Source organism: Rattus norvegicus, chromosome 5 (assembly GCF_036323735.1).
Source record: "Rattus norvegicus strain BN/NHsdMcwi chromosome 5, GRCr8, whole genome shotgun sequence".
Classification (NCBI taxonomy): Eukaryota; Metazoa; Chordata; class Mammalia; order Rodentia; family Muridae; genus Rattus; species Rattus norvegicus.
The window spans coordinates 151,253,198-151,270,457 of NC_086023.1; the positions used below are offsets into that span (position 1 = coordinate 151,253,198).

The window sequence follows — 17,260 nt, forward strand, 5'->3', positions numbered from 1 at the left end:
CTTGGAAAACAAAAACATCATTTATCTGAACTGGATGATAAAGAGTCTGAGGCTCTGGACTAAAGTGGGACCAGCCTGTGAATTCCACCACCTCAGGGTCAGAGCAGAAGTCTGCCCAAAGATAAAAGGACAAAGCCACCTGTGTTTGTCAGCAAAGACACAATAAACACAGCAAGTAACCACAGCATTTCTGCCTAGGTGACCTGTTTTCTAAGGACAGAAGCAAGCTATGGGGTCCACTCCACTTCCAGGGAAATCACTCCGTAGAACCTCTAAAAGGATGTACCCCAAACATTACAGTCTTTAGTCCTCTACCACATAGCCGAATTCATACTGTTCTTAAAGTCAAAGTGCACTACTTTTGAGTCAGCTGAGATTAAACAGGCAGGTTCAAATGCACCCTTGAGGGCTCAGCACGCAGGCAGTAAGCAAGAAAAAGCGGAGACAAAACAAACCAAGGCATCCAACAGATGTTTTTTTAAAATAACCATTTAAATAAATACCACACCGACCCTCACACTTCCCCCCCACTCCCCTCCTTCTCACTACCCCCACACATTCCCCACACCACACTGGTGCTGTGTCTTGGGAGTGGTCAAGGGGGGTCCTTTTAACTGAGATAAACAAGCAAGCTGAAAGCTAACAAGTTTAAGAGTGAAAAAGCATATAAAAATCTTGGCTGCTGGTGATAAGCAGAAAAATCATGACTGTGCCAATGCCAAGGGAAAAGGAAATCTAAGATCGAACACTGCAGACTTGGGATCTAGAAGCAACAAAGCCGTAAGACAGGTAGGTAGGTAGCAGGCAGCACATGGCCCATTTCCCATCATGGGGGTGATGATTCAAGCAAGGCTCTCTGGGTCTGTGGAGTACATATAGTCCTATAGTCAGGTCCCAAAGCCCATTAGTATTCAGTAGCAACATAACTTCCTGGAGGATGACAAAAATCTGCCCCGGATTACTGGGTGATTTCTTACATGCACCATAACCAACACTTAGGTCAACATTTAGGGAAGGAATTCCCACTGCAGCTGGCTGCAACACCGCATTCTTGGCATCGGGCTTCTTCCCATTGCAGTCCACTCTTACAACCCGCAGAAGTCACTGGGAAATACTCAAACCTGTCCCAAAGACACTCTTCTGATAGGTACAGGTGACAGACAAAACCTCCCTCAGGGGCTGGCGAGATGGCTCAGCGGATAAGAGCACTGACTGCTCTTCCAGAGGTCCTGAGTTCAATTCCCAGCAACCACATGGTGGCTCACAACCATCTGTAATAGGATCTGATGCCCTCTTCTGGTGTGTCTGAAGAGAGCTACAGTGTACTCATATACATAAAATAATAAATAAATCTTAAAAAAAAAAAAAACTCCCTCAGATCTATCTCCTCCTTCAATGCAATATAACAAACACACACCTTCCCTCCATTTAACTACCCACTGAATAGTTAAAACTATTGACTCAGTGTGTCTACCCTAATTTGACTCCTCTAAACTGTGGGACTAAGGCTCAGTGACATGAGTGGGTCTGGAGGTGAGTCCTCAAAACCCTCACAGTAGTTCACGACTACCTGCAACTGCAGTACAGGAGAGCCGAGGGCCCTCTTCTGAACTCAGCGGCCTGTGCATGCATGTGGCCCATGTGCACACTCAGACACATACATAGCTGATACCGTGTAGGATTAAGGAGTTCAACTCCAGGTCCTGCACGCCTACTACCCAGGACAGATACACTATGACACGTTCACTTTACCAAAATGCAAACAATCCAAGGCAAGAAAGTTTGAGGAGATCTGAGTTGGGAGACTTCTTTGGTTGGTTGGTTTTGGGACAGGGTTTCTCTGTGTAGCCCTGGATGTCCTGGAACTCACTCTGAAAACCAGGCTGGCCTCAAACTCAGAAATCCACCTGCCGCTGCCTCCCAAGTACTGGGATTAAAAGTATGCACCACCACTGCCCCAAGAAAGAGATATTTTATTTCTACACTAGAATCTGTAATCAAGATTCCAAACTTGCATGGCTGACAAGATGGCTCAGTGGGTAAAACTGTTAATAACAAGTCTGACCTGCATTCACTACCTCCCAACTCTCCATGCACTCTAAGAAGGTAGGCGGAAAGAGGTACTACATACGCACGCCCGCACAGACAGAGAGACAGAGAGGCAGAGAATCCAAACTTCCATACTGGTGCAATATAACCCCTACCCACTTCCAGGAGGAAGCATTTTTCTGTCAGAAGTGGCTTGACCGTTGGCCACACAATTCACACTTGGGTATTAAGCACCCACGGATGGCCCTTCACAAGTGCCAGGTTTAAACTCAAAGACCAGAAGGTGAGAAAAATCACAACCACTGCATCTCAGAGGCTCCATAAGGAGTAAGTGTATCTGTAGCCTTGAGCTTCTTGGCCATGGTCAATCTAATAAACTGTATTAAAGCCACATCTCTAAAGCAAATGACTAAGCAAACTGCATATATGCAGTCTTAGCCGAGCCAAGCAGTCTAGGGTCTACAGCAACTCAGCTTGAGCACAACTGCAGCCCTTCAGAAATAAATAACAGCAGGATAACCACTGTTATTGGGCAGATACCAGAGAAATGGCTCAGTGGTTTAGAGAGCTTCCTGTTCTTCCAGAGGACCTGAGTTCCGTTCCCAGCACCCACACTGGCTGGATTACAACCATCTTTAATTCTTAACTCCAAGGGATCATATTTCCTCTCTGGCACCTGAACACGTGTGACATTCACTCACACCAATGATTTGCAAAGAAAATTCAGCTAACTCTAACAATACTGTCCAGATTTACCAATCAAAACTGAACTACAACCACCACAGGGCTATCCTGAATATACAACTCCAAAGGTGACAAGCCCTTCCAAATGCAGAAATTAGTATTATCCACAAACTGGTCTGAAACTTAGCAGATTCCAACACAGCCAGAAAAACTAGCAAGCCTATCCAGCCATTCTTTTTCAGGAATTTTATGGGTAGTATACGATCTGTAACACTAAAGTAAAGCAGAAGTCCAGAAATGACAATACCATTTGGATTCAGCCAAGCCATGAAATTAGCAATCATCATGATCAAAGGGCAAGTTAATATTTTAACCTTTCTCTCTTTTAAAGTATTTAGCTTGTTGGATGCTCCCCATCTAAACAGCTCTCCCTCTCTCAGTCCTGACCATCCCTCCCTCCCTCCCTACGTCTGCTCGGTTCTGACCACCCCCACTCCTGCCTGTGTACTTTTCCCCTAAGAAAGGGTTTCTCTGGCAGCCTTGCCATCCTAGAACTAGCTCTGCAGAGCAAGCTGGCCTCTCAAGCTCACACAGCTCCACCTGCTTCTGCCTCCAGTGCTAGGACTAAGGGTGTGTGCCAGCCCCTGGCTCTAGCCACCTGACTGACCTGGTATACACCCACAGCAAAGTACTGTGCCAAGTATTCTGGATGCATACACACAGCCCAAGAGAACTCAATCCCTTTACAGCAGATGCTGCCTCATCTTTTCTAGGGAGTGAGTGGACGTGAAACGGTCTTCTCTGTACGGCAGGCTGGTTTGAACTTGAAGCAGTTCTCCTGCCTCAAGCCGTCTAAATAGCAAACCCCAAGTGCTGAGACTACAGGCACATGCCTTCATACCTGGCTGTCTCTCTCTCTCTATCTTCTAAATCCCTTCCTAGTACCTCATCAGCATGAAGTATTTAGGCCCATCCTCACCCCCACTGCGGTCTCCAGATCTTCTGATGTGGAGATTATGCTCTCAGCAACAGGACTGCAGCTCTCACAGCCTTAGCAATACTGGACGGTCAAAGTCAAAGTCAGTGCCGTCCCAAGTCCCTTTCTTCTTACTTTTGCTTTAAAAGCTGATGGCCTCTCTAAGAGCTGAACCTACCAAAAATTAGTCATGGCCATAATTACATTCATAATCCCTGCATTATGTAAACTAAATCAAATAGACCCTCTCAGAACACTATCTTTAAAACAAAACTAAACGAAAAAACAACAGAAACGCCTTTTTGTGATGTAACTGATGACAGTCTGGATTTAGTTCCTAATTTTGGGGGTGGGGCAGTGGGGGAGTAGTGGTAAGATAGGGTCTTGGCTGACCTTAAAGGCAGAGATCCACCTGCCTCTGCCTTCCAGATCTGGAATTATAGGTGTGGGACACCATACCCAGCTCCCTGGGTTTAGTCTTAAAAGACAATGACAAGATTTTCTACCGAATCAGATTCTTCTCCATAAAAAGAAAGTTATCACTGAAGGATCAGATCCAGAAATATTAATATAAAATGGAAAAAATTTCTAAACTCTACCCAGGTAACCTTGAAATAGGATCTTGTCAGCTGAGTGACCCAGAACTGGGCAGATGAGAAGACTTTTAGCATGTGCATTACTGAGCAGCCCTGTAAAAACTGTCTACGCAGGCCTGGCGCTTGAGAGAGGAGGTTTATCATACACAAATGAACAAGAGAAGAAGGGAACAGAGAACCTTCGGTGTCTTCCTCCTTTCTGGTATTCCAGAGATGAAAATCCACTCCAAGACCTCATGCCAAAACTACAGATCCTTCTGCAAAGTACAAGGCTGTAACTCGGTCTCCCAAGCCACCCTTCTGAACACTGAGCTTAACCTCACTAGGAAACTCAAGGCTCTTTCCAAACTTCTCTAGGCTTCTCTATGGAACTGCAACTGACTTTTAACAAAGTTTCACGGCTTCCTTGGTAGTTTTTTTCGGATGCTCTCCAAAGCTCTCTGACCTGCACGCCCTACACACATGCTGCACTCACTACCTTGTTCTCTCTCCCCTTTAAGGGTTACTTCACTGTACCTTGTGAGGTGCTGGCATTATGGAAAAATGTTTATTAAGTTGCCCGTCAAACAGTCTACAGAACCGTTTCCATCTTAGAGCAGAAACGTCCTGGGTACACCCTGACAGCTCAGCAAGTATTTACACAAAGCTCTGAAACATTCGGTTCCTTCCGAGGAAGAAGCTGCTGTGTCAAGCAGAGAATTATCAAACAGTTTCTTCTACCTTTATTCCTCCTCTGCAGAGGCAAGCTTCCCTCCAGCACAGCTCCAATATGCAGAAATTACACTTCTAAACTACTAAAAGAAGAAAAACATGAAAAATTCAGGTGTGCTGGGGTAGGGTGGGGTGGGGGAGACACCCACTCCCAACACTACAGCAAGCCATACTATGTCCTTCTTTAAAGCATGGTAGGAGGAAGACTACCTAAAGAACTTCCTGTCTAACACTTGGTCTTTCCTGTTCCAGGCTCAGAACTTTTGTTTCTCTCAGCAAACTTACAGGGCAAGTCCAGGCATTCAGATTACAACCAACCGCCCAAACCAGACCTAGACCTGCCCAAACACCGGAGTCTCAGAGCTAAATGCTACCTCTCTCTCCACCTCTCTAACCACCCGCTCCTGCCTCAAAGCAGTATGCCGATGTTAAATTGTATCAATACCTACTTCCTGTCCCTCCTCAGTAGCAAGCCTTCTGGGGATCCCACAGCAACTCTTTCCAAGTCTGACTGAATGAAGAAGCCTAGTACCTTCACCGTCTGGGACCTCCAACCAGATGAACTAACTAACCAACAGATTTGACGGGTTTTTGAGACTATTTTTTATATGCCATATTCAACTTCTCCAAGCTTGTCCCTGCAAATGCCAGGAAACAACTTTGGGTTCCTTAGGCCTAGGGGAAGAAAGATAGCTTTAAAACACCTCTGAAATTCCTACCCAAACCCAGTAAGATTAAGAGTTCGAAAACCAATCTGAGCAACACAGAGTAGGACTACATCTCAAACATACACACACACACACACACACACACACAGAGGCAAGGCAGGTGGGTGAGTGGGGGCTACTTAAAACATTATTTGGTCCATCCACTTCATTTAACCGAAAATGTAAATGACTTGCCCTGGGTCAGGTTCATATGGAACCCAAGCCTGCCTGCCTCCCTCCTGAGTGCAAGCTCGAGACCCTTCAGCACTAGGCAACATGAAACTCAGTGTGCAACTGAAGACCAATCGAAAATTTAAAAATAAAATAAATAAAAGAAGGGATTCAGGATCTCTTCCAAAGCCCAAGGAAGCACAGTTTACTGGAAGCACTGGAGGATACTATGCAGTTATCAATTTATTCTGTATACTTCACTGGTTTGTTTTGATACAGGGTCTCGCTTTGTAGCTCTGGGTCTCTCAAAAATCAGGACATCTTCATGCTTCTTCGGCCTCCCGAACTGGGATTACAAGTATGTGCCACCATACTTTTTCCCCTTTGATACAGGGTTTCTCTAGGTAGTCCGGGCTGGCCTGGGATTCACTATGTAACGTAGGTTAGCCTTAGATATATGGTCTTCCTGCCTCAGCCTGGTGAATACAGGAGTCCAGGTGTCAATCCTCATCCCTTGCTTAAATACCACACTGTAAACATCTGCGCACTGCTCTGCTTCCAAAATGTAAAGGATTTTAAGCAAATCAATACAATCAACAGGAAAAGGTCCGGCCTATTACCTCTGCTAGCCTACTCTCACACTTAAAAAAGTTCAGCAACTGCTCTGTGAAAGCCTACTGTAGCGGACAGCACACTGGTGCAACTGATCCAACATATGAAGGCTATAGCAGGCTCTGCTCATCAGTTTATAACATGGAGGGTTATGAACTGCAACTAAAAAAGTCCTTCTAGAGATAAGTCAGTCCTGAAGAAGTCAACCTTGTGGCTCCCTCCCTTCTCGCACCACCATGGACAGTAGTCACATAGATAAAGTCTCCACAGCGGCACTGTCAGTGTGGCTTTTTCCTAGCCCTTCTAGGTTGAGGGAACTTCACCTGTTCTGTAGTCCAGTCAGCCCAGAGTCCCTGCCAGCAGGCAGGCAGGCAGGCATCCTGACAACAGACGTCCTGCATCTGTTTCCCAGGGCTCTGGGGTCTCAGCTGGTGTGCACAGTACAAACAATCCAGAACGCCTCACTGCAGCTTCGCCTTGGTTTTGTAAAGGGGTCTCTGTGGCTCAAGCTGGCCTCAAACTTCTGTTCCTTCGCCCTCCACCTCGCACACATACACACACTCTCACTAGGCTGTATTATGCATTTTCACTATGATAAACTAGTATTACTCTCAAGGTGCTCCTGTTAAAGGTGACCCACGGGAAGCTTCCCCGTAATCCATGCATACGGGTGTCCTAAAACCGGGTCATCGCCCCACCCAAGCCCTTGAACCATGCTACTGGGGATGAAGGGATGAAGGAGCACTCCACTGTCAATGTCCTAGTTCCTACGAAACACACTGATCTTCTATTTCATAAAAACAAAGTCAAATATCATCATCCTACCCAATCATCCACTGGAAGAAAAACATTCCTTTTGTTGTTTTGTTTTGAGACTGGGTCTCACTATGCAGCTCTGGCCTGCCTAGAACTTACTCTGTACTCTGTAGACCAGGTTGGCCTAGAATTCAAGAGTTCTACCTGCCTCTGCCTCCCAAGAGTTACCACACCCAGCCCTAAAAAGAAAAGAAAAAAACAAACAAACAAACAAAAGGACTCTTCCATCTCTGCCTGGGTTGAGGAAAGAGGAAACCTTGCTTATTACCTGAGAACTAGGGCTATAGCTCCACTGGCGAGTGCTTACCCAGCATCTGTGAAACTCCAGGTTCAACTCCCCAGGATTACATAAAATCCCTGGCCTAGGGCTGGACAGACTCCACGGAGTACCGGTGAGAGCACTTACTGCTCTTGCAGAGGACCTGGGTTCCTTCAGTTCCCAGCACCCACATCAGGTGGCTCACAAGAGCCAGTAACTGTTTCAGGGAATCAGACACCTTCTGGCCACTTCTGTCACCTGCACACATATGGTGCACACAAACTCACGTAGGTGCAAACACATTCACATCAATTTTAAAAACCTACAAAACCAAACAGGCCTGGTAAAGCATACATACACAGATTCCAAAACTTCAGGGGTGGATGCAGAAGGAACAAGAGTTCAAAGTTATCCTTGAGTTCAAAACCAGCCTCACACTTCAAAAGGTGTGACAGGTGTATCCTTAAGTAGCAAGAGAATCCCAGAGCAAAGCCTATTTCCCTACATCCCTAGGGGCTACAGACTACTGACACCTGGACTGCTATAGGTACCTGAATCTTACAAAACTAAAGTTGTACTATCTCCTCCACAAGTTACTACTCTCCAGCTCATTCCCTACACCTCAGAACTGAGGTGAAATGGAATAGGATTCTATTTTGTGAGTGCTGGAGCTTGGTGACACCCTACATACACATGCACAAAGTCATACAATAGCAGCACAATGAGGGTTCTAAACAAGCACTCAACCCACATTCTCATGTTCCCTAGACAAAACACATGGCCAGTACCTAGACACGTAGTGGATGGACAATTATTTAAAGACCAAGACCAAAAATTACTGTATCCCAAAAGTTAATTAAGAAATAAACAAAACATGGCTCTTGCCTGTAATCCTAGCATTCGGGAGGCAGAGACAGCTACATATACACTCTAAGTCCCAGAACGTCCTAGGGTAGGAGACCCTGACTCAAAACAAACAAACACTCCCAATTATTTCCTCTAATAAATAGTTCAAGAAAGAAAAATTTCTTAGTCAAAACCAAACAAAAGCAAGAGAAGGCAGATCTGCACAACAGGATGGCTAGGGGTGTGCACTCACTGTCTCTAAGCCAGAGCCTATCCCCCAGGTATTATCCGCCCTGTCTCCCACAGGTTCTCACACAGGTGAGGAACATCAGGGGAAGACGAAGCCTCACAGCAGAGCTTGCCTTACATGACTATTCTCAAAGTTCCCAGCTCTACACAAGAATACAAAAGTAGGTGGAGGAGGACAGGGAAGGGACACAGGACACAGCAAAGGTACCACTCTTGGGGATGGAAACCTGAGGGGGCTTCTCCCCTCCTTGAACAGATGACTCCAGAGGGAGCCAGATATTCCCGGGGAAAGCACCCAGGGAAAGCAAAGGAAAACAAAACAAAATGTATAAAAAGGACCGAAAAGAGGCAGCCATGTGTCACTACTGTGGGTCACCTTTACACCTTAGAAGACAGAAGGGAGAAAGTTATACAACTTAAAATATAAAGAAAAATGTTGGCACGTCTCTATTTTAAAGCTCTAAAGTAACTGACGACAAAACAAATATTCCAGAAACAAGTCAGAAATATCCTAAACCCAGCCCTTAGGAGAAAATCTCTCCCTAGACCACAAGGCCATCAGCATCTCCTTCAATTGAGCTGTTCTCCCAAAGTTCAATTAACAAAAGGAAACGTTCACAAGATTCAACATGTAAACAAAGAGACAAGCCTTGCAGGACTCTTGAACCCACTATGAAATTGTCAGAAGGCTCCCAGCTCTCAGCAAAATATTAACAAAACCATCTTCTCCCCCTACAGATCTCACATTTGCCTTTTAATTTAAAAAAAAAAAAGCCAGTAAAATAATTTCAGTTCTGTAGCTGAACACAGTGTCAAAAACTACTCGAGACAAATGTATCTTCAGAGCTATCAAAGAACTCATTTATACCATCAGGAAAGTCACAAAACGAAAACAAACAGCAAACCCATTGTAGAGGAAAAACTCAGCTACTGTTCCAGCAACACAGAATCTATTTCAGACTGCATAAAACATAACAAGCAAAATAAATCCAAGGTGCAAGCAAAATGCCATCGCCTCCTCTTTTGTTTCAGGCACAATGTAACAAGGGCAGCCTGTCTGGGACTCTGCTCCTGCTGATACAGTATTGCTGCTTAAACCTCCCTCCTCAAGGTCACAGCCAATTTCAGCTCTGGAATAAAAGGCGGATAGTGGTGGCATCGATGGTTTGGGTTATCACTGGCAGAAAAGCAGAGTGTAAAAGTTTATGAGCTCATCAGGATTGTTGTACCATTACATCAGAGGCAATTATAAATGGCCAAGAGCAGAAGATGGGGAGCCAATCAGATCACAGATAGGATGTCAACCTAAGACCAACTGTCTCCTGGCTTTGACAGAAGGATTTTACCTCCATAATTCAAATCCCAAACCAAAGCAATCTGCACTTACTACTCCAATCACTCAGCTGTTTACCAGCACTTCCAGAGAGAAGCCCAGGCCACTGGGCCGGCGGAGACTAAGGAAAGAGGTGGCCCGGGCGGCCCAGAGCGAACCACAGTCGGCCTCAAGCTGCCCCCAAGCAGGCCCCAGCTCTCCCCCGAGGTCCCCCGAGCCCTAGGGGCCACTCTTTAAAAGCATATATTGGGGAACTGCCTAGAGGAAGGCAAGGGGGACAGAGGAACGGCAGGTGAGCAAGAAAATGTTGCTTCTTTCTCCCGGGTTCCTGACACTGCCTACACCCCTAACCTGAACCCCCAGCACCCCCTCACTCGGGCCTGGCCCTTCCAGGCACACTTTGCTCTGCACCCCCCTGGAGACCCCCAGAGTTCGAAAGGACCAGCGGAGGAGGAGAAACCGGACAGACACCTCTGGAAAAGCCCCACACAAAGGCTGATCGAGGGAAGGAGAGGAAGGCAGACAGGCAGCCATTTTAAGAGAGAAGAGCCAGACAATGGCAGCTCCCCGGCAGTGGGGGCCCAAGCCTGAGGGGAGCCCACGGCCGGGGCCTGCTCCCCACAGCCGCCACCCACCCCCCTGCCCCGCTCGCCCCAGCCCCCTCCCCACTCAGCTGTGTACCTGAGGGGTCCGGGCGAGCGGCTGCCCCCCGCCGCCGCTGCTCCCGGGGCTCATGGGCGCGTGGTGGCTCCTTTGTTGGGCCCCTCCCGAGGCGGCCGCTGCCGCCGCCGCCGCAGCAGCAGCCCCCCAGCACTGCGAGGCCATGTCCGCCGGGCCCTTGCCCGCGCCCCCGTCCTGGGGCCCGCCGCCGTAGTCGCCCCCGGGGTAGCCCTGGTAGCCCCGGGCCGAGCTGGGCGACGTGAGCAGTTGGTTGAGGGTGGGGGTGGCGGTGGGCTGGGGAGTTCCCCCGCCGGCCGCTGAGGGGCCGCCTCCCCCCATGGCCCCGAAGCGCTGCGGAGCGAAGGACGAAGACGACGAGGAGGCAGAGGCGCTGGAGGAGGGAGGCGGCTTGGAGCCCGCGGCCGCCGCGCCGGAGCCCGGAGTGCCACCTCTCGGGGAGCTCAGCGCGTAGGCCTGGGGAGGCGGGGGGTAGGCGCTGCGGTTGGGGTAGTAGGAGTTGTACTGGTGGTTGGGGAAGCCGTGGTCGTGCGAGTTCTGCTGGGGCCCGGCGTAGGGCTCCAGGCCCCCGCCACCGCCGCTCTGCAGCGCTGCCAGGCCAGGGCTTTGTTGTCCGCCATGTTGTTGGTGGAAGACGGCGGCCGCCGCGGCGGCGACGGCAGACGGGCTCCGGCCGTAGGGTTGCCCGAAGCCGTAGGCTGGGGGCGGCAGGGCGGCCGCGGCTGAGTGAGGAGGCGCCCCCACCCCGTCGCTGCTGCCGCCGCCGCCGCCGGGCGGCTCCGTGAGGTTATTGTTCAGGGCGGGCCTAGGGCCCGCGTTCCCGTTCGAGTTCTTCAGGTCCGGCTCCGCGCCGGGCCCGCCGCCGCTGCCGGCTCCGCCGCCGCCGCCACCCCCATTGCTCTCGGCCCCGTCCTGCAGCTCCTTTCCCAGCGGCTGCGGCGGCCCCACAGCGGGGCCCTCGCTTTCCTGCCCGGCGGCTGCCTTCATTTCCCCGCGCTCGGCCGCTGCCGCCGCCGCCTCGCCCCCCGCCTCCTCCCGCTGTTGCTGCTCGGCTTTCTTCAGCTCCGAGGGCGGCGGCGGCGGGTTGCCCAGGCTGCTGGCGGCGGCGGGGGCGACCTGCGCGGCCATGATCCCCGCTGTCTCGTCCGCGGAGAGACCCGGCCCTGTCTTCGTCTTCTCCCCCCTCCCACCCCGCCCCGGGGCCGAGTCCCCCGGGCTGCCCTCCCCACCCGCCCGGGCGGGCCTCGCGGGGCTCCGCTGCTGCGCTGCGCTCGCTCCTCTCCCCCCCGCCCCGCCGGCTCAGGCTCCGGGCTGGCGGCGGAGGAGGAGGAGGAGGCGGCGGCGGCAGCCGAGGCGCCGGCGGCTCAGCTGCTCCCGGCTCTGTCGGCTCGGGACCCGGCTCTCCCGGCTCATTCCCCCCAAGCCCTTGCCTGGGAATGAGGGGGGCGGTGGAGGCTCCGCTCCCCAGGGCCTGGCCCCGCTGTGACTCTCCGCTTTCTGCTGCCGGAGAAAGGAGGAGGGAGGGAGGGAGGGAGGCGAGGGGGAGGGGGCGGGAAAGGAGGGAGGGAGCGGGGGGGAGGGGGGACCCGGGACGGGCGGGCTGGAGGGCGCGCGGCGGCGGACGGGGCGCCGGGAGGCAGAGTAGGAGCGCTGCTCCGGCGGGCGCCCTGCCTCGCCTCCCCGGCCGCGGCTCGGGCCGAGGCTGCTGCGCGGCGGCGGCAGGCGAGCGAACGAGCGGGCGGGCGGGCGGGCGGGCGGGCGGCGGGACTGAGCAGCTAGAGCGCCCCACTCTCCTCCGAGTCCCCCTCACTCCGACACGAGGCTCAGCACTGCCATTTTACCCAGCGCCGTCGCGGCCGCCTGAAAAACCCGGAGTGGAGCGCGGAGCGGGCGCAGGCCGTGGAATGGACTCGCTCCCTTCCCCTCACAAAGGAGGAGGGGAGAGAACGAGCCGCGGCGGCGGCAAGCCCTCAGCCTCTTTCGCTCGGCAGCGCCGCCGCCGAAGGCTTCGGGGAAAACCCGGCCCGGAGCCCGCGCCTCCGGAGCCTGCGCCGCCTCTCTCGCGGCGTTCCCATCCTGGCCTGTCCCCTCCTGGCCGATCTGAAGGGAGCGGGCCGCGTGAACTTTACCCGCGCCTGCAAAATTGGCCTGAGCCCGAAACCGCGGCCGCAGCGGCCGGGACCTGACCCCCTGGCACAGGGCCTGGTCTCTTGGCTGCGACTTAGCACCTCCGCAGCACTTTTCTTCTTCAAAGCCTTTTGCAGACCTGCTCTTGAGACCCAGCTGAGTGAGCCCTGCTTTTTGCCCCCTTTGGCTAGCCCCAAAGGAGGACTGACCATTGTTCAAACTATCGGTTCTCCATGCCCTGCCCTCATTAGCCCTCCCTGACAAGGCCTTGGGGGCATGAGGTCTGGATTATCCCCCATTTTACCAACAGACAGAAGAGAGAGAGGACTGCCCAGGTCACTTAAAGTCAGAGGGCAGAAGAGTGTAGCTATAAAAAGTGGAGTCGCCAAAGCTGCATCTTGTCTACTTAGCCTGAGAAAAGGAGGAAAGGAGAAAAGAGAGGCACTTACGTTGTGAACAAATCCAACAACAGGATCAGTGTCAGGAGGTTTGAAATCGAACGTGGTCATCCCACCACTTCTCTTAAAATGGTGGCTACTGATGCTTTGGGGGCTTAAGACAGTCCTCCAGGCAAACCAAGCTCCATTAGCACTTCCTAAGGGAACCTAGCTCACAATGGCCAGTAGCCCCAATCTCCAAAAGTACCTTGAAGATGTAAACAAGCCCACAGAAAAGGCTCCAGGGACTGGAAGAACCTCAGTGTTCAAAAACCACTGCAAAAGAGGGATGCAGAAAATGGAAACCATTTCCTCTTTAAAGAGAGAAAAAGCAGAGCCTAATAGGTCACACAAAACGGATGCCCCTCAGATCTGCTGTCTCTCCTAAGGTGTAAGACTCCTTGAAGTTTACCAGAGACCCTAAGGCCAGGTTTATCTGAGAAGATCAAGGCATTCACGGAAAAGCTCAGTTACCCAGATCTACAGGCCTTGCCAAACCCCACAGCAGCCTTTTCTTCTGTCAGGCTTGGAATGCTTTCACAGGGCAAGCTAGGAAAAACCAGAGGGAATTCCAGCTTCTCACCAGGACCAAGACTGCCTTGGAAAAGCATCAATGACAAAGGCCTCTTTTCCTCCCAGATTTTATAAATGGAGATTTCGGGCCACAGATCATTATTTTAGAACTTGTGGGTTCTGCAGGCCCCTGGAGTTCTGACCATGTCATGGGTCAACATAAATAATTCTGAAAGGCTAAGTCATTTCTACTACCCCCAAGACATCCCATACTACAAACCCTCGTAGTAAACTGCGAATGGAGAGATGGCCAGAGCCTCTCTGCTCTCCCATCCCCCAACCAAGAACCAAACCAACCTGCCAAGACGATGGAACTAGCTGGTATGGACCAGTGCCCTCTTTTCATTCACGGTCCTCAGAAACACAACTCTAGTGGTGCATTAGGTCCTAGAAACCAAATTATAGGCTGCCTCATAAACGGAGCTTTGCTATTTAATCAACTGCCTCAGAGCTGCCAAACAGTCCTGAGTCCCGCACACAAATGAGGAATTTTTTACATGCAATTACCCTGCCATTTTCTTCGGAACTGGGGTGTAATGGGAAACCTGGAGCCCAGTGAAAATCTGGAAGCGAGAATGGATTTGTCTTCAAGGAAAGTCCACATGGCCTTCTTCCATGGCCGTGAATATGAAAAGCGCCAAAATCTCTTTCCCTACACGTGGTCACGCTGTTTTGAAAACAGTCACCATTTTAATCTAGCAATGAGGCAAAGTGCATTAAAAAATATATCCACCTAGGTCAGGAGAGGTAGTGTGTTCTTCCCTACTTTTTTTTTTTTTTTTTTTTTTTTTTTAAGATCTCAAATCCTAGTCTCTTCCACTCGGAAGATCTACATTAACCTAAGACTGCTGGGCTGAGGAACTTTCTTAGAAACTGGTCCATCCGCTTTCCCCAGGGGCACTGGGAATGAGAAAGGGGGAGGGGAGGAGCGGGCACGTGGCTGGCCCGAGCAGCGAGACCCCGACTCCGGGCCGTGGGTCCTCCCCTCGGTGGGTATTTTTCCCCCCAACAGCCCCTGCCTTTTCACCCCACACCCAGGCAGCTCAGGAATCCCGGCGCAGATTATAGGGCTAGGACAGCGCTCTTCTCTCGAAAGCGCCTCTGCCACAGGCAGCCTGATGGCAAATATGGACTGAATCGTTGACATGGAAACCGGACTAAAGTCTCGTTCGCTCGCTCTCACAGGAGAGTTCTTATCACCAAGCTCGGCAGGACGGCAGTCGGCAAAAGCGGACTGGATCCGGGGCCACGCGGACCGGGTGTCGTTTCTGGGCGCCGGAACTCCGGCGGCAGCCACAGCCAAGGAAAGGGGGCTGGGCTGCCGGCAACAACCGGCTGAAAATGGCAGAGGATGTGCTCTCATTCTCTCTGGCTGCACAGCGTGCATGGATTGGGCCCGAGAATGAGGGATGAACCTATGAAGATCCCACACAGTCAACTGCAAAATGTGGAAGCTGGGGCTGGAGGCTTTGCTAGAAGAAAGAAACGCTTGCAGGGAGAACAAGCCCTTCCTCCCTCGCAGTTTGCTCACTCTAAATGTCTGAAACACGAAACTCCTCAAACAAACAAAAGGTCGGCCTCGCCTGCCCCGCAGACCTCTTTCCCATACTGGACTCAGGGCAGAACGCTTGCTAGCAAGGGCAGAGGGAGGGTTCTGCTTGCTCCGGGCTGGGGCGTGCGGAGCCGGGCTGTGGCCCCCGCAGATTCCCGCCGCGACGCCGCAGCAGACACCCAGCCGAGCGCTCTCAAGTGCGAACTGGAGCTGCGAGTTTGAGCAAAAGGGCAACTGTGTCAGTTGACGGAAGCCAGAAGCAGAGTTCAAAGCCTGGCGTGGATTTCCGTCTGGAGCTGTGTTTCTTAAAGTTTGTAACTCCGTGTGAAGAAACAGCCCCAGCGGAGGCTTTGGGATCAGTGTGAAAGTCTAGCACAACCATCTGACAGTGAGCCGCAAAACTTTGGGCTGCATATTAAGCGAGGAAAGTGGATTGAAGCTAGAGTCAAGGCAATTCATTATGCTCCCGGCTCGCAGGCAGGAGCGCTAAAACACGAACTGGATTGTCGCCGGGGAACATGGAACGGAGTCCGAATGGCGCGCCACAGCTCTTCGCGGTAAAATCCTGCCCAAGATGCCCAAAGAGCGAACCGGGAGGCTTCCAGCTTTAAGAACTCTCACACTGCTTTTCCGGATCACTTTTGCATTCACCTCAAAAATCTTAAAACAATTTGGGAGATTCTACATTTTACAAAAATAATAAAAGGCCCATTTTAAGTAATGTTCATTTCTCAATGACACTTTTTTTTCCCCCCTGAACTAAGACAAAACAGCCTTGGGCATCATAAATCCACTGGCTGCTTGCGCTAACATAAGAATTACTCTCACTATCAGCTCACCACCAAAATGAAATTAAAATAAATGCAGTTCTGTGGTAGGACTCTCATTTTGCGTGGATAAGACTCTGGGGTTTGATTCCCAGTAGTAGTTTGATTCCCTGTAGTGGTATAGGTTAATAATAATAATAATAATAATAATAATAATAATAATAATAATATACAGGTTCATGCTGATTCTGGAATATTTGGAATATTCTGTGGAATATTTCAAATAAAACATAACTCCCAAGGTCCACTTACAGAAAGAAAACTACTCCAAGTGTTTCACTCTCTAATACTATAGATAAACCCAGCTCAGTGGCTGTCTCACTGCCGAGTCACTAACTTTTTTTTGAAAAGATAAAACTACCGTATATATGGTTTCATTTGTTTGTTTGCTTGAAATAGGAGTGGAGCCCAGCATGCATGGTGGCACAAGCCTTCAGTCACCGGTTGATCTCTGAGTTGGAGGCCAGCCTGATCTGCAGAGCAAGTTCTAACACAGCCATTGCTTCATAGAGAGACCCTGCCTCAAAAAAAGGAAAAGAAAATGGAACTATAGAATTTTGTAATTACAGGGCAGATCAGGAGGTAAGCTAGTTTCTTCAGATACAGGCTCTCCCACAGCCAGGCTAGCCATGAACCTGCCTCAGCCCCCTGGGCTGCAAGGATTTTAAGAGTTCAGGGGATTTAGCTCAGTGGTAGAGCACTTGCCTAGTAAGCGCAAGGCCCTGGGTTCGGTCCCCAGCTCCAGAAAAAAAAAAAAAAAAAAAAAAAAAAAAAAAAGAGTTCACCCGACCCACTCCCATCAGGATCTAGGAATTCTTATTTCTCTTGAGTCTCACGAAGATTTCTGTTCACTGTAACAAAAATAGTGTGGGAAATCTGTCTCCAAAAACACTTGGTGGCTGCAGCGGCGGTCAGCAAAGGAGAGAACCGTCCTGTACATGTCACCAACTGCTGCTAGGTACTGACAGCTCAGCACCGCAAGATCACCCAGAAAGGTAGAGTCACAAATCCAGAACCTACTTCCTAGGACAGATGTCCCATATTAAACCGATGTAAA

General features: G+C 50.6%; 1 protein-coding gene across 4 annotated transcripts in view; it reads right to left on the reverse strand.

Annotated features, from left to right (window-relative positions):
• The window catches only part of Arid1a (AT-rich interaction domain 1A), a 77,278-nt gene extending 61,184 nt beyond the window's left edge, over nt 1-16,094 (reverse strand). For 2 of the 4 annotated variants that reach the window (NM_001401279.1, NM_001401278.1), the window contains exon 1: nt 10,691-12,189. In NM_001401279.1, coding sequence (NP_001388208.1) covers nt 10,691-11,815 — 1,125 coding nt within the window. In that variant the 5' untranslated portion in view covers nt 11,816-12,189. Of the gene's footprint in view, nt 1-10,690 lie in introns of all 4 variants that reach the window. The other 2 variants (XM_063287285.1, XM_063287284.1) reach the window with 1 other exon arrangement.
• Nucleotides 16,095-17,260: the final 1,166 nt, after the last annotated feature.